This window comes from Octodon degus, unplaced genomic scaffold, assembly GCF_000260255.1.
Source record: "Octodon degus isolate 3935 unplaced genomic scaffold, OctDeg1.0 scaffold00209, whole genome shotgun sequence".
NCBI classification, from domain to species: Eukaryota; Metazoa; Chordata; class Mammalia; order Rodentia; family Octodontidae; genus Octodon; species Octodon degus.
The window spans coordinates 2,906,512-2,931,015 of NW_004524785.1; the positions used below are offsets into that span (position 1 = coordinate 2,906,512).

The 24,504-nt window shown below is 39.9% G+C and overlaps 1 protein-coding gene across 1 annotated transcript in view; it reads left to right on the forward strand.

Moving 5' to 3' along the window:
• The window catches only part of Deup1 (deuterosome assembly protein 1), a 115,588-nt gene that overhangs the window by 39,162 nt on the left and 51,922 nt on the right, over positions 1–24,504 (forward strand). The window contains exons 3-7 of the mRNA XM_004644765.2: positions 5,304–5,475; positions 6,842–6,937; positions 14,964–15,095; positions 21,434–21,547; positions 22,956–23,198. Coding sequence (XP_004644822.1) covers positions 5,304–5,475; positions 6,842–6,937; positions 14,964–15,095; positions 21,434–21,547; positions 22,956–23,198 — 757 coding nt within the window. The remainder of the gene's footprint in view (positions 1–5,303; positions 5,476–6,841; positions 6,938–14,963; positions 15,096–21,433; positions 21,548–22,955; positions 23,199–24,504) is intronic.

Genomic DNA, 24,504 nt, shown 5'->3' on the forward strand with positions numbered 1-24,504 from the left:
CTAGGACTGGGTCTCTATTGGCAGATATTTAGGTTGATTCCAAATCCTAGCTATTGGGAATAGTAATATACATGGAGTACTGCATGTGTCTTTTTGCCATGTTTAGTTGATTTCCTTTGGATATACCTAGCACTAGGATTGTCACCTCATACCATAATTTTATTTTCATTTTTAGAAGTCTCCATATTCTCTGGGATAGCCATACTAATTTGCATTTCTGTCAGCAGTATACAAGGGTTCCTTTCTTCACGTCTTCATCAGCACTAGTTATGTTTTTGTAAGTGTTGGTAATAGCCCTCCTTATGGAGGTGAACATCTGAGTACACAAGGCAGTCAAGTAAAAGGTATTAACACTTCTGAATTGAAAATGTGAACTACAAAGCTCCGGTAATAAAAATAGCATGGCGTTGTCGTAAAGAAAGACACACAGATTAATAGAACAGAATAGATAGCCCTACGTAGCCCACACATTACAGCTAACAGATAGTAACAAAGCAGTGAAGAACACACAATAGAAAATGGACAGCTTTTTCCACAAAGGGAAAACTAGATATCCACATGTAGACAAATAACAATAGACTGCTGTCTCTCACTGGTTACAAATATCAACTCAAAATGGGTTAAAATCTTAAATGTAAGACCCAAAACTGTGGAAGTACTAGAAAAAAACAGAAGTGAAACACTTCAGGGCATTGTCCTGTGCAATGATTTTTTGGGGGGACGTATGACTCCAACTGGCCAGGCAACAAAAACAAAGATCGACAAATAGGACTATTAAAATCGAAAGGGTTTTGTGTAGCCAGGGTAACAACAGAGCAAAAAGACAACTTACAAAATGGGAGAATATTTGCAAAGTGTACATCTGACAAAGGGGTAGTACCTAGAAGATATAAGGAATTCAAACAACATCAAGAACAAAATAAGACTTAAGATGGGATGAAGGCTTGGCTTTTTATTCCAAGTGGCTTCCCGCCTTCCTCTGTGCCCTTTCAACACATTTTCCACTGTTGCCATCATGACACTACCCATTTCCTAGTCTGCTCCCTCTTCATCTCCAAATTTCATATCTTGAGATTTTAATTCCGTGCTCCCCAGGGTGTTTGGCCACCCTGCAGGGCCCAGTGCGCCCCCTCTCCCTGGCCCAGTGCATTCAAGCATTAATCTGCCCTGACCCAGCGTTTTTCTCATGAGTTGCTCCAATGATAAGCCCAATAATAAGGACCAGTGTTGGCCTGCCTTGAGTAGAGCCGGCCTATTAATTTTATTAATGGGATCGTCCATGAAAGCAAGTGCAGGAAAATGCTCAGCATAGCATTAGCCGGCATTCAACTAGAGGAAACGGACATAAAAATAAAGAACATTGAGGCCCAACTATGTGAAGAAGGCTACACCAAACCTTTAATTTTATTTTAAAGTTCATTAGATTTAGGGGCAATAATGATAATCACTGGGTGAATAACAAGTAATTATCTCTGAAAAATGAAGAACAAAAGATGCACTAGAGGATTGGACAGCCGATTTTCAGAAAGGTATATTAAGTTTGACAAAAATCTGAGTTTGAAAATCCTGACAGAAGCAGCAGGGCTGGGGAGATGGCTCAATGGAATAAGCACCTCCCTGGCAAGCACAAGGGCCTGAGTTCAATCCCCAGTTCCACAAAAAAAAAAAAAAAAAGAAGAAGAAAAAGCAGCCACCAGGACTTTGTCCACACGCCCACCACCACCTCCCAGACCAGCCTCAGTTCCCAGGCTAATGTTGTGTGCATGAGAGAAACGTAACGTGAACATACAGGGCCTTTCATAATAGTTTTGTGAGAAAAGTTGCAAGGCTCATTAAATGGATTAATAATTGATTATAATAAAAGAAATAACAGGTCACTTTCCCTGAAGGACTAGGTGGTGGAATGATATAGGGCTCTGTCTCCGTTCTATCTTTTATCGTCTTATATATAATTGTACATATATAATGTGAAATATGTATATTTTATATGTGCACATTAGATTTACATAAATGGTATGCTAATATGTATATGTATAAAACAGCTAATATTTGTCAAATCTGCACCGGATACCAAACTGGGAGACAGAGTGAATAAGTTCTCCAGCAGAAAGGGGATCCCAGTCAGATTTACCTTGTGTAGGAAGACTTCTGTAGTAGTGCGCCTACTCCAAGCTCCACTCAATACCCCTCCTGTCTGAGGCCTGGCGTGGGTTCCCCAGTCATTTATTCCACCCTTCCACCTTCCTACCTGCCATATCAGTCTCTCTGCACAGCCAGTTGGTCTTAAGTACCTCACACACAATATTTGCTGAAAGAGCTCATGGTGGGACCTGTACTGACAAGCCTAAACTATCAAGATGCAATTTACAAGGTGGAAGTCCTGCCCTTGGTTTTTCCCTAAGAAACTAAAAAAGCACAAGAGAGTAGTTTGCTTGCTCATAGCATGCATAAAAAAAGAAAGGTTTAGATAAGAATAAACTCATGTTAAAACAGTATATCACTGCTTTACTCCTCCTCCTCCTCCAAAATTCAAAGCAAATGTGGTCTTAATGGGATGTAAGTATCTGACACCTAAAACACAGACTGTGAGTCCCTGGAGCAAACAAGACCACCTTGTTAAAGTTCTGAGTGGTACATTTTAAGGAGGAACTTTAACACACAAGAATACATTCAAAGGAGAGCCATCAAAATTATGAGGAGACAAAGAAAAAAAGATTATTAAGAGTCTAAACATCCTACCATAGTCATTCAGTTTCTCACTCATTTAACAAATATAAATTAAGTATAGAATGTTTCCAGGCAATATATTGGGTGCAGAGAGTAGAGCAGTGGAAACAATATCTAAGAACAATCGAAGGAAATAAGATTATTTTGGGATATAAGCAGTGATCCCTCAAATGAGAATGAGCCAAGGCTATTTGTTCCAGAGCTTTGTATAACAAAGGAGTCCCCCATGAATCACTTGCATTTAGTGGAGAATCCTGGGCAGGCAGCCAAGGGGAAAGCTTTTCATGGGTTGGAAAGAAGAGAAGGCTTCAGGTCGGCTCTAATTGAAGGCTCATGGCGTAGGGAAACTGGAGGTCAGATCACTAGATGTAGGGCATCTATGGAACTGGTTTGGGGACATATGCTTAGCCTTCTCTGGTTGGTGCTGAGTTGGCAGTGGGAGCAAACACCAGAGAAGCGGGCAGTCGGCGACTGGATCCTGACCATTCTAGAATGATGGCTGCAGACCTTATGTCTTGGCTTTCTGAACTGGTTGTTCCATAAGTTGCAGGTTTGAATATATGATCACAAGGCCTGGCCATAATTCCGTTGTATGTTTAGCCTCTAATATCGAGCATCAAGAAGACAGTGTACACTAACAACTGCATTCAGCACATAAAGGACTGTATTTAAATACTTTAAGGTCTGTGGTGCTGAAGAGGTCTGAAGGATCTCAATACAACAAATTAAAACCAGTGGTGGAAAAATTTTGAATTGAATAAAAAATGGTCTACATCTCTTTGCTATCTACAATTTCAGTTCAAATCGAGGCCAAAAAACCTCTTTACAGGGATACCACAGAACAGATCACAAACTTTTGTGTTTGTCAGCACAAAGTGATAATCTTTCTTCATGACCAGTGTAGAAGCTTGGGCTCTGTCCTTGATCCGTTGGTCAGATCAGTGGTAGAGTATGATTCTGCTATGAAATATTTGTAGAAGGAATGCACACAGTGGACGGGTAGTTGTATTGGATGGCTGGTAGGATTCTACTCTCTTTGAGGGTACTTTTGCATACCACAGTCACAACCAGAAAATAAACCATTCATTCATTTATTTGATAATATTGACTGGGGAAATAAGTAGCTGACATTATGCCAAATTCTATAGATTGTATTTTAATTGCATTCCCACATGTCAAGGAGGTGGCTGTGAAAAGAACTCATTTGTTCATTCTTCAAAGATTTATGGAGGATTTATTGAACCTAACTGAAGCTCCCCACTGCACCCTAGTGAGCTAGTGATGAATAAGATTGATGAAGTCCTTTCTTTCAGATCTTAACACTAGGAAAAAAGAAAAAAAATATATTTACAGTGAGAATTACACGTTATGCAAAAAAATACATAAATACCAAACCATAATTCTATTCTTCTCTGTATCATAAATCTAATTAAAAACCAATAAATTTTTCTGCTTAGGCAAGCACAGGGATGAGGGTTCAGTCCCCGGTACCACATGCCATGCCAGCCTCACCCCCACTAGGCACACTGAGCAGGCCATGGAAACTGGATGTGGTTGCACATGCCTGTAATCCCAGCGCTGGGGAGGCTAAAAACAGAAGGATCACTATGAGTCTGAGCTGTATAGGGAGACCCTGTGCTAAATACATTCTAAAATAAATGCTGTGTGATCCTTAATTATCCCTGAAATCCTGATCTGGTGGAACTAAATGAAGGAAATGTTATCATTTTGCACCTGCTTCTCCCTCTTGCCCTCCTCCCTGCTACGCAAAGAGATTAGAATCCTGGTCATCACCACGCTGACCTCATCTGGACATTCGTATGTCCCTTAGGCTGCAATCTGAGGCTTCAATAGCAATTGGCTACTATTGAAGCCTCAGATTTCAGCCTGTTGTGCCAGCTCCCTGAGAATAGCTCAACTTCTCCAAAGGAGGACCCCTGTACTGGGAGCACCTGACCTCTGTCCTCGCCCCGCTGTTCAGTCTCTATAATCTGAACTGTTACCAGGAGTCTTGTGTCAAGCTCAGTATCCCTTTCGAGGCCCAAGATATTGCCATATTCCCGTTGCATGAAGATTTACTATACGCTGTACACCTCTGTCAGATCAAATTCTTCCCAACGGAGGCGAGGCCAGGCCAAGTTCTTTGAGGAGCAGCTCCACAGCAGTCAGTCCTCCTGAATCGTCCTTTCCCACCCATCCTTGCTCTTCTATCCCCACGAGGCATCAGGATGTCCCACTTTGCCTTTGTGCAACCTCAAGTCACCGCAGCCATAGGTATACTTATATTTACTTGTGAGTGATATCCAAGCCAGATCTTGCAATTTTTTATATGAGCATATCCTGTAGAATTAGCCCACTCTAAAAAAGGTCATTTTTAAAAATTAAGTGTATATGACTCTTAGCTCTGAAATCAGCTTTAGATTTAATTTAAAACTTAGCCTTTAGCTTTGGACTGTTTCCTATTGAAATAATTGAACAATTTAAGGAAATAAAGCTGTGCAGGAAAATGCAACAACTTTCTTTGTCTTTGTTCTTCCCCCTTTCAAAGAAGTGTTTCACTTGTCTGCCTTTTTCAGAGCTTCTCCTTGTGAGGCTGAGCTTCAGGAATTAATGGAACAGATTGACATCATGGTAAGCAACAAAAAGCTGGACTGGGAACGAAAGATGAGGGCTTTGGAGACGCGATTAGATCTTCGCGATCAAGAGTTGGCAAATGCACAAACTTGTTTGGATCAGAAAGGTCAAGAGGTACTGAATGTGTGCGTTAACAAGCAGCTGCTTCCTGAGGCTCTTACAGATAGACAGTCTCGCTCTATCATAGTATGCTTTTTCATTATAGATACTTTTTCATAGGCACTAGCAACAGCATTGATCGTGTAGCATCCTAACTGTATTCAGTGAAATAAGGGCAGGGATTAAGTCCATAGATATTTACTGATGAAGAGAGGCTTAGGAGTGTCAATGCCATCTATAAAAGTAACTGTTCAAATGTATGTGAAATCAATATTATTTGTGAACAAATATATGAATGTTTGTGTTGCTATAGAAACAAAAAAAATGTTATCAAAATTGTGTCCTTCAGGGTAGAGTTCGGGCATGTTTGCTTCAGCAGTGTATATACTAATACAGAATTCAGGGGCATTTGTTTCTTTTGATCTGTTAGAAAAATATTTCTGACAATGAGATATCAAAAATTGGTTGTATGTAAAAAAAGACAGTAGAATTAGGCCAAAATGTGTGTCCGTGAAAGGGGCCCACTGAGGTGGGGTCCTCTCAGCACCCTAGAGCCTGTCCACTGCCCAAACGCGTGCTCAGCCTGAGTAGTCCAGGACAGCCGTGTGCCTTATTTATGTGGACTTTTGTGTCTCTGGATATTCCTTTTTGGTAAGACATGAGACACTTTATTAATCATGCTCAGAAAAACGTCATCAACTAACTTGTGATCAGCTATTTTTTTTTTATCTTTGTTGGTGTTTCAGTGTAACTTGGCTTTTTTCCCTTCACAGTAACTTACAGGTCTTCAGTCCTGGAACACACAAACAGTCGTTCTCTCTCTTCTACACCTGTAATGGCACATACATATCTATGTGAACAAGAACCTTACCTGCCTTTTTAAGCAGATCGACTCAACAAGCCAAATTCTTAACATTTCTTAGACATTCTTCTTTTTAAAAATGCTAGTTCCTATTTAATATGTCACGATTATTCATAGTACTACTAAAGCAGACCTCCTCTTTCATGCAGTGGAAGGTAGGGAGGAGGGGAAAGAGCTGAATTATGCTAGAAGAGTTTTACCTGAGTAGCAATCGTGTAGCCTCCTAAAAGAGAATGCAAAGTAAGTTCAACATCTTTGCTTAAAAGGTGATCGTGATAAGAACCTTTTGTTAAGTATCTATTACTGTGCTGTCTTAATGTGCAGCTAGGAAAGTAATGCTAGCAGTGTTTGGTTTTGGTGAATTTAATTATTAATAGCAACTTTATGAACTGCAGTATAAATGTTTATTCTTGGTTTGAGACAGCAGTTTTATTTGAATTGTGCTCCTCTTTTGCACATTTTCTGGATTGGTTGGGCAAATTTTAGGAAAAGCATAAGTAAATTTTATTCTTTATGCAGGTAGGGTTACTCCGACAGAAGTTGGACAGTCTGGAAAAATGTAATTTAGCAATGACTCAGAATTACGAAGGACAGCTTCAATCGCTAAAAGCTCAAGTAAGGAAATTTCTTACAATCATATTACGCATTTTGCTACATGGTTTTATGACTTAAAGAACTGTGTTAACTTTATTAAGACAAATTTGTTGTTATTTGTAGTACTAGGGATTGAATCCTGTACCCTCATCATCTTCAACCCTTTAGATGGGGCTAAAGTCACTAAATCACTAAATGGACAGGTTGGGCTTCAACTTTTGATCCTTCTGCTTCAGCCTCTCAGTGCTGGGAATAGAGACATGCACCACCCCACCCTGCTAAAGTTCTTGTCTTTCGCACATTTTGCCCTGTCGTGTGTGTGTGTGTGTGTGTGTGTGTGTGTGTGTGTGTGTACTGGGAATTGAACTCAGGATCTCATGCTTGCCAGGCGGGCACTGTCTCACTGAGCTATATCACCAGCCCGCCCTTTAATTGTTTTGTATATATTGGCTTTGTTTCTTTTAGAGATTATCAGCTCTCTCTACCTTACCTCTTTAGCTGTCATCACAGTACTGAACAAATAGTTTTCAATTCCACTAGCCACTCACTGACTAATTAATTATAATAATTAGCTACTGAATAACAGCAAACCCCAGATTATCTCCAGTAGTTATTCCTATCTAACATGAATGTCCTTTGGCTATGATAATTTAAAATGTGGAAGTCTGTTATTATGAAATAAATCACTGAAAGGATAAAACTGGTCTTCACTATCTTGTTACTGGTAGGGCTGTTTCATAAATCATGGTGCTTCTGCATATTTCATCGGAGTCCTTCTGATTTCTTTCTTTTTCATCCCTGCCACTTCCTAGTAGTAGATTTGAGAAGCAGTGTTTTTCTCCTTTACCACAAATATCTCATAGGATAGTAATCATTTGAGCTTCTCAGAACTAGCTGGTGCTATGCCCTTGCTTAACCTAGTAAATAAATCAGTAGGAAATAGGATTATTATGAAAATTTCACCTTATAACCAACTTGCTTGGTGTGCAAAGATTGATGTATGATAATATAGTTAAAAAGAACCCAAGGTAGTTAATAATCCTTCGTAAGCACCTTTTTAGGAGGGCACTCAGTCATTAAGACTGAAATCTTCTGAGGCCGCTTAACAAGTTGGATCTTAACTATTACCTTAACAGGTAAGACTAGAGGATTATCTTTGCCCACCTAGATTTTCCCTGCAATTCCCTGCAATTGGGACAGAATGGTAGCTTGAATTATGAAATTACATATATTTTTTACAAGATGAGACTCCAAACATGTAAAACTTAAATCAGTAAGTCTAGTTTTGCCATATGCTATAAAATATTGACATAGATATAAAACCATTGAAATTGTTTTATACTTCTATACCTATTTGAGACTTACATTGACATTATTTATAAAAACAACTGACGATCAGTCCAGAAATTGGAGAGAAATATTTTGTAGGTTGCTTAAGAACCTTGGGATCCAAATAATGGCCCAGTAGTGAGTCTCCCGGGATTTCTTTTTGCCTCATATGCTGAGTAACATTTTGAGTAACTAGAAACCTTGATTTGCCAGCAGGAGCACACAAACAGAGAAGCCCAAAAAAATCTTGTCTGTAGTCAAAAGATCAAGCAGTAGACAAACTAATAATATAAAGCACATCAAGGCAGTGACTACAGATAATGCCACAGCAAGTACAGCCTCTTCTCACCAGCAAATGCTGACCCGAAACCTAGATTTCTACCCTTTCCAGACTGTAATGAGGTAATTCAGGCCCCCTGCTTGGGCGGTGTCAGAAAAGATGAATGGAAGATTTTTATCATTAGCAGACATTAGCAAAGCCTCCTGCAACTGGGGTGGTTATCAGTGGAAACCGATGGGGAGCGCTGGAGTTTTCCACCTACCTTAGGGTATAAGGTGCCCCATCCCCTCCTCTCTGGGGTGCTAAAGTAGCCTGTGAGGATTCATTGTGGCTTTTTGACAGCAAGGCCACCCCTGGCACCACTGCAGTGTCACTGAACACCATGAGAGAGCCAGCACTAAGGCCTCCATTCTCCTCTAATCAGAGCGTCATCAGGGAAGGACAGTGTGCGGCATGAATTCTCACTCCCGCTGAGCACAATAAGGAGCGCCCCCTGGGTAGCAGCTGAGCCCACGTCAAGCCTGGATTTCTGTGGCTACCTGGCAGTATCAAGGTGCCACTTCATTTTCTTTGCTGGTACATTGTCAGAGGATGGCCATTAAAGTACAATACTTAGGGGCCGGGGAGATGGCTCAGTAGGATAAGCGCTTGACCGGCAAATGCAAGGATCTGAGTTCAATCCCTGGTTCCGCAAAAAAAAAAAAAACAAAAACAAAAACAAAAACAAACAAACAAACAAAAAAAGCAATACTTAAATATAGCCCATAGTCTCATAATAAAATGGCCCCAAATTCCCAGGTTCACGAGCAAACCACTCATGATAACAGGATCAAGGACAGTCTCAACTTGATGTCAATGCAAAATGACATAGATATTGGAATTATCTGTCAAGGAATTTTAAAGCAGCTGCTATAAAACTGCTTTGGTGAACAATTGCAAACATGTTTGAAAAGAGTAAAATATTAGAAAGTTCTAGCAAAGACATTTGAAACAATATGAAGAACTAAATAGAAACTTATAACTGAAAATATAGTAATCAAATTGAAATTTCAGTGGAAAAAGTCAGAAGCACTATGGAGAGGGCAAAAGACTCTGTGAACTTGAAGATGGTACAATGGAAATCATTTAATCTGAACAACAGAGAGAAAAACCTAAAGCAAATACCTCAGGAATGTATAATGAGAAGTTTAAAATTTGTATCGTTGGAGGTCCCAGAAGGAAAGGAGAAATGTGGGAAAGTATTGAAAGAAGTAAACAATAGTGCAAAAGTTCAAAAATTTGACAAAAATACCTATGGATATTCAAACAGCTGAATGAAATTCATAAACCCCCAAAATCTATAGCAGGACATAGTACAACAAAGTTAGAAGTAGTAAGAGAGAGGTGACATTTTACTTCTAGGGGAAAGTCAACTCAGGTAACATTAGATTTCTCATCAGAAACTATGGAAGCTGTAAAGAAATGGTACAATGGACTTCAAGAAAGAACTATCAACCCAGAATTCTGTATGCAGCAAAGGTATCATTTAAGAATGAAGAGTGGAATGATGAAATTGTCAGATGAAGCACAACTAGGAGCATTTGTCATCAGCCAACAGAAATGGAAAGAATGAACCAGCAGAAGTTGATACTTGCGTACCAATTGTCACAGCAGCACAAGTCATAATTGTGAAATCCTGGAAGCAGCCTATAAATCCATCGACATATGAAAGGAGGAAGAAAACCTCCTATCTATGCATCATGGAATATCACTCAGCTATAAAGGATAAATTCAAGACATTTTTCAGAAAATGGATGCACCTTGAAAATAACATTAGGTAATAAATTAGATACACAAGCTTAAATACATATGCTTTCTCTCATTGAAGCAATTCAGAGTATAAATAGAGATCAAAGATTGATAAATGGAAATGGAGATGGAGCTTATGCAAATAAGAAGGGGGAAGAAGGGGAAGAGAACATAAAAGTTATTTATTTATTTATTTATTTATTTTTTGGCAGAACCGGGGATTGAACTCAGGCTCCTGCGCTTGCCAGGGAAGTGCTTATTCCACTGAGCCATCTCCCAGCCCCGTAAAAATTATTTAAAGGGTGTCGTATACATGTCCCAACTACCCACAGCAAGTGAGATCGTTGCATGTTGGGAACAGCTAAGTAATAACAGTAATGAAAATGGAGGAAGGGGATGTAGAGACAGTGGGAGGAGGTGGCCACGTGAATCATACATGTACCTACTCCCTAAGAAGAAGGTAAGCATGTGCAGCAAGCAGGTACTAATAATAAGTAAAGAGAAGAATGACTCTTGATAAATCTAGGGAAGAGAAAACTGGAAAAAGTGAAAATATGGATAACAACAATGTACTTTCCTTCTCGACTCACCTTGATTGTTTGACACTCAAAATTAATAACAGTGTCTAGTGGGTGTGCAGTGTTTGTAGAAAAAATATTGAAGACCATTGTGTTATAGATGGGGAGGTAAGGGAACATGGAGGAAGGCATGATCTCTACACGTCAACTGGCAAAATGTCAGCACCACTAGCTGGTGATAAGTTATGCAAGTGTGATTTAATACCTACAGTAACCACTGAAAAAGTTTTACAAAGGATGTACTCAGTCAGTATAGACTGGTCAAAACTCATTCTGAAAAATTCTGTGACCCACAGGAAGATAAAAAACTAAAAACAGAAACCAAAAACTAGAAAGAAATAACAGAAAGCAAAACAAAAAAAGTTGAGGCTTAAGAGACTGGTGCAGTAAAATAACATGACCCAACTCCACTCTCTATTCCCAGAAACTCATTTCAAATACAACTGTAAAGTCCCTGCCCATTAGCTCATTAGCTCAGTTGTTTAAGTGCATGCTTAAGCAAAGCACTCAGGCTCTAAATTCTGTGGTTCAATCCCCAGATCCTCATGCCTTACCAGACCTGCTCATAAGGCATGCTGAGCAGGCCAAAAAAAAAAAAATCCTTCAAATACAACTGTATACACACAAGTTGGAAGTAGAATGATGGAAGATTGTACCATGCAAATATTAATCAGAATTAAACAGAAATGCTGCCAAAGTAATTCAAAGGAATAAGCTTCATGTTTTCAGCAAATGTATAGGGACAACCTGGGAGCCACATGCAAAAAAGAAATTAAAGTTACCTTAACCCACAGACAAAAATTAACTGAAAAGTATCAAAGATATAAATGCAGATGAGAACACAGGAATAAATGTTTGGATTAGTCATGGCTTCTTGGATATGTTGCCAAAAGTAAGAGCAACACAATGAAAGAAGTTTGACTTCATGGATTTTAATTTTTTATTGTTCAAAGAGCTCTATGAGTAAAGTAAAAAGACAACCCATGGAATACAATATTTTTAAATCAGAAACAATGTTTGTAAATCACGTAAAATATAAAAATAACCAAGGTTGTAGCAGTTTTCTGTTGCAGTAGCAAATACCTGAGGTGAGGCATTTTATAAAGAAAGAGGGTTATGGATCTCACAGTTTTGGGGGCTGAAAGTCTGAAATCAGGCAATCTCATTGCCTCTCTGTTTGCCTCAAGTGAGTGACCCCTGGTTGGGGAACAGCACAGGGCTGGCTTGTGAGTGCTAACATGCTGAGACAGGAATCCTGAAACACTCAGGAGCCAGTCTTGATCTTTTTATAACACTTGCTCCCTCTGAACAAACCGAGGTCCCACAGGCGCTGCATCAATCCCCTTCAAGGTGAGGGACCTAATCACTGCTCGCCTTCATGAGGCCCTACCTCTTGAAATTGCTACCTGTCAACACCACCAACGTTGATGGGGTGGGGGACACTCAGACCATATTCAAACCATGGCACTGGTGAGCCATGAGGACAGATGACCCATCTTTTAAAATGACAAAGATTTGAAGAGTTGTTTATTCAAAAAGATTTACAGATGATTGATAAGTAGATAAGATGCTTAACAATGTTATTTAGAGATTGAAGAACAAGCAAGCTTACAATGAAAAACCCCTTATACTGGCTGTCTATAATCCAAAAAACAAGAACAAGTGTCAGAATATGGAGCCTTGTACATTTTGATTGTAAATGTAACGTGCAGCCACTTTGGAGAGTTGTTCTTCATAAAGTGAAGCTTATAGCTACTGTAATGTGCAGCCCTTCTACTCCTACATATGCATCCCTAGGAAGTGAAAACAAAAATCCACAGGAAGACTTGCATACAAATTTCATAGCAACATGTTCATAATATCCAAAAATGAAAGCAATTCAAATGTCTATCACTTAATGATGATAAGCTGTAATATACCCACGTGGCAGAATTTTAATCATTTTAATTTATATAATGGATGAATTATATCGTAGTAGAAATTATATGAGAAAAAAAGAAAGCAGAATTGGATACTTCAAATGAGATAATGTAGACACAAAATATAGCTTTATTTGTAATATCCCCAAACTAGAAACAATAGAAATGCTTTTCTGGGTTTTGTTTTTGTTTTTGTTTTTGTTTTTTGTATTGTAGGGAATGATCTACAGGGTGTTCAGGATCACACTACTAGATCAGACTCATAGTTATCCGCCTGTTTATAGCCTCCCAAGAGCTGGGATTACAGGCACGCGCCACCACACCCAGTCTCAAGTGCTGTCTTAGCGTGCCTCAGTGGCAGGACCGGCACAGCAGGCCCAGGGATTGAACCCGCAGGCCCTGCGTCAGCTTGCAGTCACTTTAATCCGCTGAGCTATTTGGCCAGCCCAAAAATGTTTTAATATGTGAATAATCAAGCAACTGTGTTATATTCATAGCATGAAATACTACTCAGCTCTAAAAAGGAATAAACTATTGTATTTCAAGGATGTTACATGGAGGAAGAAAATTCAATCTCAAATGATCAGATATTAATATATATTCATATGTTATATGAATCTGTTTTATGACTTTCTCAAAATGTCAAAATTATACATGTAGAAAACAAATTATAGAGATACAAAACAAGGGTGAGTGGTAGGAAGCTGAGGTGGCCTGTTGGAGTTTGCGTCTGTAGGTCCACCGCAAGGCTCCTGCAATTGTGGGGTGGCTTCTACAGTTTTTGATTGACTCATGGCCAGTGCTGGGACTATCGGTGTGAGCACAACACTCACCCTGCAGCGGGCAGCCTGCATGTAATATTGGGGAGGGGAAAAGGCTTGCTCTCTGCTGCTCCTCCCTTTTCGCTCTTGTTGCTTTTACTATTTTCTGCCATGAGCTGCTGCCCCTCTGCCGTGTGCCACCCTGCCTTGGAGCCAGCCGAGTATGGACTGAAACCTCTACAAACTATGAGCTAAATAAACCTTTCCCTCTTTAATTTGGGCATCAGGTCTTTTGTCTCAGCAATAAGAGAAAAATAACCAAGATGGGGACGATGTGACTGTAAAGAGGAGTAAGGTGAGGCCGACAAGATGGCTCAGTGGACTAAGTGCCTGCATAGGCAGTGCGCAGGGACTGGGCGTCAATCCCCCGCACCACATGCCACGCTGCACCAGCCCCCCGCCCCAGGCATGCTGAGCCAGCCACTGAGTCCGGGCGTGATGGTGCCTGCCTGTAATCCCAGCGCTGGGGAGGCTGAGACAGGAGGATCACTACGAGTCCGAGCTGTGAAGTGAGACCCTGTATCAAATTAAAAAAAAAAAAAATAGCATGAGGGAAGGAGTAGTTCTGCATCTTTTTTGTTACTGCTGTTTTAGGATCAAAACCAGCACCTGGAGCACTACAGGGTAAGTACAAGCTGTGCTGCTGAGCTGTGTCCCCAGCCCTGAGTCTGGGTCTTGATCGTGGTTGTGGTCACTTAGATCTACATGTGATCAAATGGCACAGAGCTATACACACGTACTGGACCCATTGGAGAAAGAACTCAGAACCTCTCTGCAGTAACTTTGCAAACTTCTGTGACCCTCTAATTCTTTCAACATTAGAAAGTGTAAGCAAAAGATACTTGGTGACAGATAGATAGAAATTTCCTCAGAGATGTTGGCACACTATGCTGCTTATAGGGACTGTTACATTTTAAATTAAATATTCTGTTTTCTCAAAATATAAACTGGCTATTTTATAGCTTGAGTTACTGAAACTGAAATTATCAACACAAGATGGCACTAAATAAAAATAGGAAAAAAAACCCTTTTATTTGGTGAATTTTGCTAGCATTCAGTTAAAACAGAACTGAACAAAATATTTATCAAGTGAATTATTGTTTAAATGTGCATTTAATTAAGTCCCAAATTTACATGAAAGCCAAATTCTTTTCAGCTTCAGTAATTTAGTTTTAATAACTGGTTCTATCTTCACTAATTAGAACATTTAAGCTGTATTGCACTTTCTAATCATGACTTAAATTTTCAAAGAGGTACACACAAAAAAACATAATTGTGAAATCTAACTAGAAGTGACTGTTAATAGTAAAACGTTAGCATTTTTATTTACAGTTTTCCCAACTAACAAACAGCTTTGAAAAGCTGAGGTTACATCAGATGAAACACAATAAAATTCACCGAAAAGAATTGTCTCACAGAGAAGAAACTCTCTTTGAACCAAGCAATTTGAACCAGAAATTAGAGGTAAGATATGTTTTCTTAGTTTCTTTGTATGCATTAAAGATTAATTTTCACTGTTGTTCTTGTGGGCTGTTCGTTTCTAGAATACACCGTGATTGTACAACTGTGGTTAGAAACACCATCACAGAGCAGCCTCTCATGGAATGCTTTTTCGTAGGGTACCTTCACTTGAAGCACTTAGTGAATTAAAACATCACTTTGATTTATACATCTTTTATATATATCAGCATTTGGGGAGAGCAAAAAAAAAAAAAATCACAGAAACTACAGCTGTTGAGTGAAATTGAGGGACACCCTTGGGGTCAGTTAAAGGGAAAAATCTAATAAATCTTTTAATGGCCACTTAACTATTGGGTTCTTAAATCCTGGTGAAGCCTCAAAATAGTTGTCAGCACAAGGCTTAAAGTTTCAGGGTTTTTCTTTAAAGCTATGGTGCAACTCTAATTTTAGCCTTTATCGCTCAAGACTTATAAAATGTAGTCTGTAGAAAGATTCACTGTGTCACGGATGCACTTTTTCTACTCTTAATTTTCCCACTTTAGAAAATACAAACCAGCTATTTTTTCCCTCTACTCTTGAGCGTTCCTCTATAAGTCATAAAACAGCAAGTAGATTCTGCTATAAATTCTTACCTAACCTTAGCTGAGATTTCAGGGCTGTCCAGTTACTCTTTTTAATTTGCCCACACTGACCCTTCTATTACCCCACTCAATTCCCTTCGTTCCTCCCAAGTCCTAAATCCCAGTGTCCCTACCATTGACAATGATCTCTTTTTCCTCTGTTCATTGATTGGTAATGGTTTTGCAACTCCCGTCTCCAAGTTGAGATGCCTTTTTGGAATTTTGGATCTGTTCCTTTCTCTTACTCTTCATGTTCCTGCCCCAATCTCCCCATTTGCCACTTCTCCTAATGAGTTGCCTCTGCTCTATCTCACACATCACACATCATCTCCAATTAACAGCTCTCTGCTCCAAACTATCTTTAATAAAAGTAGAGAAAAATTAGGCCTGGAATCATAGCCCTAAATCAAGTCTATTGCAAGAACTTTGTAAGAAGTCTTGGACTTCGTTCTTTAAAAGGTCTAAAAGGGGGTGGCCAAGTAACTCAGCAGATTAAAGTGCCTGCAAGCAGGCACGGGGTGGGGCTTCGATCCCGGGGTGCACTCAGGTGGTGATTGAGACTGGGTGTGGTGGTGCGTGTCTGCAATCTTAGCTCTTGGGAGGCTGTAAACAGGAGAATCACTATGAGTCTGATCTAGTGGTGATACCATGTACACCTTTCCCTAAAATGCAGGAAAAAATATGCAAATTTTACGTCTCACTGGATAATAGGTACAGTGCTTTACAAAATTCTCAGTGAGTTATCTGACCCTTGAGGAGAATGCGCAGTAGTACTGATTGCTTGGCTTTCACTGGCTCAGACAGTGTAGACTAACTTTAGAAGTATCCTGGTCTCGTAGTTGATGCCCAAAGATGTACACTGTAAAGCACATTTCTTTCACTCTAAATTAAAATCAAGACACTGATTATCCCTTAATTGACATTTTGTATGCTTTTGGGGTAAAATCACATACATATAAGTTGTTCCAACAGCAAAGCTTTACATTTATAATGTAAAACATACCCTGATGACTCATTTATTTGCCCTGTACCTTTAGGCACGTTGTTAGCCTCATAGAGATGCCATTTTTCCATCACTAAGTGGTGTTTAAAAATATAAGTGACATTATGGTTAGGGAGCAGTGCACAGCGAAGCATTTAAGGATGAAAATATATGAGGCCAAGAAGTTGCCTTAAAATATTCCAACAAAAGGAGTGAAGAGTTTGGAGAAATAAGGGTAGACCAAGCTGATGATAGCTCAGCTGAGTGAAGAGTATGTGAAAGTTTGTTTTACTCTCTATTTTGATATAGAAGTATGAAAGTTTTCCTTAAAAAGTTAGAATCATCTCACACGTGGAGGTTGATAAGAGTCCCTGTCATACAGTTATCACCATAGGCCATCTGCAAATATTTAGTGAGGGGGTACTTAAAAATAATGATATAATTTTAATGAAAATGACTCCCTCTGAGCAGCACCATGGCGGTAGGCAAGAACAAGTGCCTTACGAAAGACGGCAAAAGAAGGAGCCAGGAAGAAATTGGTCGATCCATTTTCTAAAAAAGACTGGTATGATGTGAAGGCACCGGCTATGTTCAACATAAGAAATACTAGAGAAACACTCATCACCAGAACTTAGGGAACCAAAATTGCATCTGATGGGCTCAAACATCATGTGTTTGAAGTGAGCCTTGCTGTTCTGCAGAATGATGAAGTTGCCTTTAGAAAATTCAAGCTAATTACTGAACATGTTCAGGGAAAAAACTGCCTAACTGCCCTGGCATGAACCTCCCCCACGACAAAGTGTTCCATGGTCAAAAAATGGCAGACCATGATCGAAGCTCATGTTGATGTCAAGACTACCAGGTGGTTATTTGCTTCAACTGTTCTTTATTGGCTTTACTAAAAAAATGCAACAATCGGATATGGAAGACCTCTTACGCTCAGCACCAGCAGGTCTACCAGATCCAAAAGAAGATGATGGAAATCATGACCCGAGAGGTGCAGACAAATGACTTAAAGGAAGTGGTCAATAAACTGATTCCAGACAGCACTGGAAAAAACAAAGAAAAGGCTTGCCAGTCTATCTGCCCTCTTCACGGTGTCTTTGTCAGAAAAGTAAAAATGCTGAAGAAGCCCAAGTTTGAATTGGGAAAACTCATGGAGCTTCGTGGTGAAGCTCTGGAAAGGCTACTGGAGCTAAAGTTGAACAAGCTGATGGATATGAACCACCAGTGTAAGAGTCTGTTTAAGATAATGATTTTTAATAGTGATAAATAAAATCCTATTTGTGATAGCAAAAAAAATGGAAAGAAAATGCCTACCTCTGACACTTAATTGTGAAGACCCAGGAAAGGATTTCCAGAGTAACTGGAGAAATTACTCTGAAGGTCTAGGGCATTCTACAGATGCCCTGAAGCTGAGGCAGACAGCTCCCATCTCTATGAAAGCCCTTAGGACTTTTGTTGATCTCTGTATGATCCCATTCAAGCACGTATTCTGCTCTGGCTGAGTGCTCTGGCTCTCTGACCAGGGAAGCCCCACTGGTTTTAGTACCAGCCAATATGTCTGTGACACACTTTTGTAACCCGTCTTGGCCTCAGTTCTGCCAATCAGTAATGAATTAAGGTTAATGATCCTGTGTCCCCATATCCCATGCTACAGAATGTTCATTTGTGCTGGAGAGATGATGCTAAGTATTTGTATTATTTAAAAGCTACCTACTGCTGAAGTCAAAATTTCTGAAATTTTGACTTATTCCAAAGACTCCTTTTTAAATTAAAGGCCAACACATTTTTTAAACCTTGGACTGCATTAATTTGAAAATGCAACCTATTCTACTAGAGGCTGACTTTGTAAATTTGTTACAAATATGAAAAAGTGTCATTTTCTATACCTAATTTCCAAATCATTGTCAGAATCAAAATAAGCAACTTTAAGTAGACTCTTTCTATTTACTGTATTATTAGTCTATCATGTGGCATTAATATGTATTTAGAAGAGAGGCTATCTGTCTGAATTTCTCTTATCACTCAATTTCAGGTAACATTTATACCCTATAAAGCTTCGTAAGTTATGGATTTTCTTCACTGATTATTTTGGGACTACAGATTTATAAAATGGAAATTTTCCTAAATGTCCTTTAAAATAGTTTCTCTATGGAAAATATGAAATGCCCTGTTTGCTTCACTTTAAGCAAGATTCAATTTTCATCCTAAAATAACACGTTTATTTTCTAGCGTAACCAATACAATAATTTCAGCCATCTTCAAAACAGCACTCTAACTCTGGCCAAATGAACTGTGTTCTTGACATTCTAGGGGAAATATCTGCACAGCCTTTATGTGACAAAAGTATTATATCTATCATACTATAAATTGCTACCTTATAACTACAATTTACTGCTTTACTACATAGTCCTTGCCTTTTCCCTTCAAGACAAAATTTTAGCCACACAATAGGTATAATTTTTCTTCTCTCCACATAACTTGGAAGATAGATTATTCATATACTGTGTATATATGTACACAATAATATATAGCCATGAATTGAGTAGTTACAGAGTGCATTTCCAACTATGTTTTCTTTGAAAAGTTGAGTGAGAAAGTTCTAACTTTTAGGAAATGTTAATATCATGCTTTTGCTTGTAAAGTCATGAAATCTAAGTGGTGCCTGGGCTTTGTCACTACTGTGATCAGCAGAAAAGTAATGAGGTACCTAATAACCCTTAGCATTAAGTTGCTTATAGCTTGGACAGAGCACTAAATGTAACGGCCAGCTCTAGGCAAAATCGCAAAGTCATCTTTGGTAGCTCCAAAGCCACAACCCTCACTCACGTTATGAAGTCGTGCACAGGTAACAATGGTCTAGGCCTACATTACTTGAACCAAAACTTCAAGATCCAGCATACTCTATCAAGCTAGCTCTACCTTCTCTTCTCCAGGTAGCCCAATTTAGTACTTTCTATGTGAAACCTGAGATGTTTTTTCTAAATGGAACCTGAGACAGTTTTTCTACTCCCAAGAGTGATGATTTCCGCTTCGAATTGGACAATAGCTTGGAAAACTGCGAGGGACTGTAGCCTTAGTTCAAGGTGCTAGAAGAGAATGCCATACCCTGGAAGTGTTGCACACCAGACATCTGTTTCTCCTAGTCCTGAAAGCTGGAAGCCCAAGATCAGAGTGCCACCATGGCTGGATACGGTTGGGGGCTCCTCCCCCTGGTACACAGACATCAATCTGCTGTTTGTATCCTCACATATCAGGAAGAAAGAATGAAAGTTAGTTAACATCTCTTATTACAGCAGTGGGTTTCAACATCATAACCTAATTACCTCTCCAGCCCACTCTCCTCATCACGTTAGGCATCAGGTTTCCAGATATGGACTGGTGGAAGGTACATAGCAGTCACTCCGCATGACTTAGCCTGCCCTCTGAAACACGAAGGGGACACATTCAGTGACTGAGTAAGGAATGAAAGGAGAGAAAAACATTTTGTGTGATGAAATAAATTATTAGTTGAAGCAAAAAACTTTTTGTATGTATTTGGTACAACAGGGTCTCACTACACAGCTCAGACTCATAGTGATCCTCCCGTTTTCAACCTCCCCAGTGCTGGGATTATAGGTGTGCGCCACCATATCAGGTCTTGGTGGCCAGCTTGGTATGCCTGGTGGTGGGGCCTGCACTGCCTATGGTGCCAGGAATTGAACCCCAGTCCCTGTGCTTGCTGAACCAGGTGCTTAGTCCACTGAGCTGTCTCACCAGCCCTGCAAGAGATTGTTTGAAACAATCTTATTAATAATCAACATTTGTTATCAGACATTTTTATATATAGTTTTTAATAAATAGCATTTTTAATATCTTATGAATTAAGTTAAAAATTTTATATTGTCATACCAAAAACTGAAAGACATAGGTTGACTATAAAAGATCTGAAAATTTGAAATTCCAAATGCTCTAAAATCTAAAACTTTTTGAGCCCTGATGTGGTGCCACAAGTGGAAAGTTCTGCACCTAATCTCATACAGTGAGTCACAGTGAAGACACAGGTACACTGAAAATACTGTATACAAGGACCTTTGGGCTATCTGGAGAGAGCATATAGGAAACATAAATGAAGTTTTTGTTTCTACTTGGGTCCTATCCCCATGTCATCTCATTATGTGTTTACGGATACATCAGGAGCTATTCAGCTATAGAAATAAATCCAACACAAGTGATTTGATACTTTTTTGGTTTGTTTCTTCCTAATATGTTGCTATGGTTTATATCTCGTTGTCCCCCCAAATCCTCATGCAGTCACTGGGGTGACTTCTAGAACCTTTGATTAATTCATGGTCCAGGGCTGACTGTGGGTGTGAGTGCTATACCTGCCCCAGGGTGGATAACCTCAACATAATATAAGGGAGGGAGAGATGCTAGCTAGGTTTTGTAGCCACTGTGGTCTTTGCTGTTTTCTGCCACCACAAATGGCTGCCCTCCGCCATGTGCCACTCTGCCTTGGAGCCACGCAAGTATGGACTGAAACCTCCACTAACTGTGAGCTAAATAAACCTTTCCTTCCTTAATTTTGAGTGTTAGGTATTTTGTCCCAGCAACGAGAGAAAAGTAACTAAGACATGTAAAAAATGGATTTAATTATTTTCCTCAAAATGAAGAGGTATAAATGAAAGAAGCCCTATTCATTGTGCTTTAAATGAATAATATCCTTCAATTAATGTCTCCACCCTCCATTTTTAAAGGAATTTAGAGCAAAGTCAAGAGAATGGGACAAGCAAGAGATACTGTATCAGACTCATCTGGTTTCTTTAGATGCTCAACAAAAATTATTATCTGAAAAGTATAATCAATTTCAGGTAAATTATCTAAAACTATTCTTTAACTTAGAAGAAATTAGAAGCTATATATTGGCATCCTTGACATTCAGCATGTAATCCATTTGCAAATAGAAATGTCGGTTAAGGAAAAATAACCAGAGTTGATCCAGCAGTGGGTGGAATTACAGTGCATGAAATAAACATAATGACAAATTTAGTCTACATGTCTGAAGGTATTGTCCTATTTAAAAATCCTGTTGTTGGGCAGCGGAGATAGCTCAAGAGTCTAAGCACCTGCCTGGGCAAGTGCAAGGCCACGAATCAATCCCCGGTACCACATGCTGAGCCAGGCCTGCCCTGGTGCACTGAGCTGGCCACCAAAACCAGGTGTGGTGGTGCACGCCTATAATCCCAGCACTGGGGAGGCTGAAACAGGAGGATCTCTATGAGTTCAAGTTCCATAGTGAGACCCTATACCAAAATACATTAAATAAATGAGTAAATAAATAAAATCCCATTCTTTAAATTCTGCATGTTTTATAGGCCTAAGATAGGCAGTTGAGACATACTGTAATAGCTTGAGTTGCTTTACATTTCCCTACATACTTCTAAGGCTGAACATGTATTTTGTAGCTGTTTTTATTTTCTCTTCTGTGAATTGCCTATTAATACTTTGCTTTTTATTTTAATTGACTTTTTTTTTTTTTTTTTTAGCAGAACCAGGGGTTGAACTCAGGCCCTGGTACTTGCCAAGGAAGTGCTTATTCCACTGAGCCATCCTCCCAGCCCTGGTTGTCTTATTGATATGTAGAATTTTTTTTTTTTTTTTTTGATACAGGGTCTGCAAGGTCTACAGGGTCTCACTACATAGATCGGACTCATAGTGATTCTCCTGTTTTTAGCCTCCCCAAGATCTGGGGTTACAGGCATGTACCACCACGCCCAGTCTCAGTCCATCCCAGTGTGGCCCGGGGAAGGGACCAGCACGGCATACAAGAACCCCAGCCACTGCTCTCTGCCTAAGCAGGCACTTTAGTCCTCTGAGCTATCTGGCCCACCTGATATGTACAAATTTTATACATTAGGAATTATTAAACCTTCTTAGGTGGGTTGCCAACATCCTCCTTGCAATCTAAGGTTCTGATTTATTTACTTCTGGTCATAGAGACGATTGCATAATTTAATTCATGATTTTCTCTTTCTACAGGTTCTAGATTTTTCTTAATAAGACTGCTGTACCTTTAATGTCCTTCCCTATTCAATACAGACGTGTTTTGTCCTTATATCACCTGAAACTGAGGGTTTTCAAACAAACGTAATACTGCATTACACAGGCCAAGCTTCATTTTCTAGCAACATACTCAAGCATTTATTGATTCGTTGTGCCGGCCTTGTGTAAGCTTAAGCACGGTGCTCTTCACTTAGTCACTGTTTTCATCTTCTCCAGAGACAGACACAGAATTACCAAACTCAAGTCAATGGCAACAAGCAGTGCACGGAAGACAACGGCTCTGAAATTCCTGGCCTGGCGTGTCGGCCAGATCCCGGATGTGAAACCAGCGCAAGAGACGAATTCATTATTGAAAAACTGAAGTTGGCTGTGAGTGAAATAGCATTAAGCAGGAATAAGCTACAAGACGAGAACCAGAAGCTTTTGCAAGAACTGAAAATGTACCAGCGACAGTGCCAGGTGAGGGCTGAGCTTTACTGTCACGCTAATACTGCCTAGAAGTTGTAGTGACGTTGACTCCACAGGTACAGGAATTAGAAAGCTCATTTTCTGTCACACGTGTAAACTGAACTCACCCTTAGGGTGTCCTTGTCATCCCGCGGGCACTCTGGAGAACATTCAGTCATCCCGCGGGCACTCTGCCACACAACGTGGTTCTGCAGTGGCATCGTAATAAGGCAGTCAGTGCCCTGTAACGGTAATCACCAAGCCATTGCCCTGAGCCGTGCTCCCCCATCTGTCCCTTCTGTTTTCCCTGATCCTGTCTCTTTGACTCGTAAGAAGTCTCGGGTTAGAGATAGAGAGAAGTCCTCAAAGGAAAAATGATCTGCTAAGCCCAGTGAGAGGCATGGGGGTTATTCTATGATTTATGACTAGAAACCTGTTATGTTAGCTTTCTGTCGCCATAATACAATATTCTGAATAATCAAGTGCAGTGGATTCCTAACTGGTGCTCAATTTATTGCACTCAGCTGAATTAAACTAGCGTGGTGCTGGGTGCGGGAGGCCCGCCCGAAGGTTGTTGCTGGCAGCATGAAAGGCAGAACAGGAGAGGCTGCAGGGACGCTGTTGGGGATGCTGTTTGGAGAAGCTGTGGGAGCTTTTGAACGCTGCCAGTTCTCTCCGGCAGTGCTGTTGGAGGACTCTGCCATGCTGGCTTTCCTAGCGAACTTTGGAGAAGAGGGTTTTCATCTCAAGCATCACGTCCTGGTTCTGGAGGGGAAGATGGCACCGCTCAGCCTCGTGGAGAAGCTTGTCGCATTGGCTTTCCTGATAGGAACTCAGTTTCCTTCCCGTTGTCACAGCCCAGGGCCAGGCCCTCCACACAGGAGCTGTGCAGACATTCAGCATGGAAACCGGAGGACTTTATTGCAGTCATTTAGCAAAGATTAACCTAGAATTTATTTTTAGATACATTTCACATTGGCAGGATTGATGATCTATCTGAGTATTTCATTTTTCTTAACCCAACGATTTTTTTTTCTTTTCCTTTTTTGTCTTTGTACTTCTTGTGATTATTAGGGAGCTTATATAGCACTTAATCAAAACTGGTCATCACTGAGTTTTTACTAAATATATATCTCTTATTTACAAATAACCAACTCTCCAGAAAATCGGTGGATGCTGCACCAGCGTTCGGGTCTCCTCTGTTCTTTTCACATTGGTCTCCCAGCTCCTCTCATTCACTGGCTCTGTGTGTGTGTGTGTGTGTGTGTGTGTGAGAGAGAGAGAGAGAGAGAGAGAGAGAGAGAGAGAGAGAGAGAGA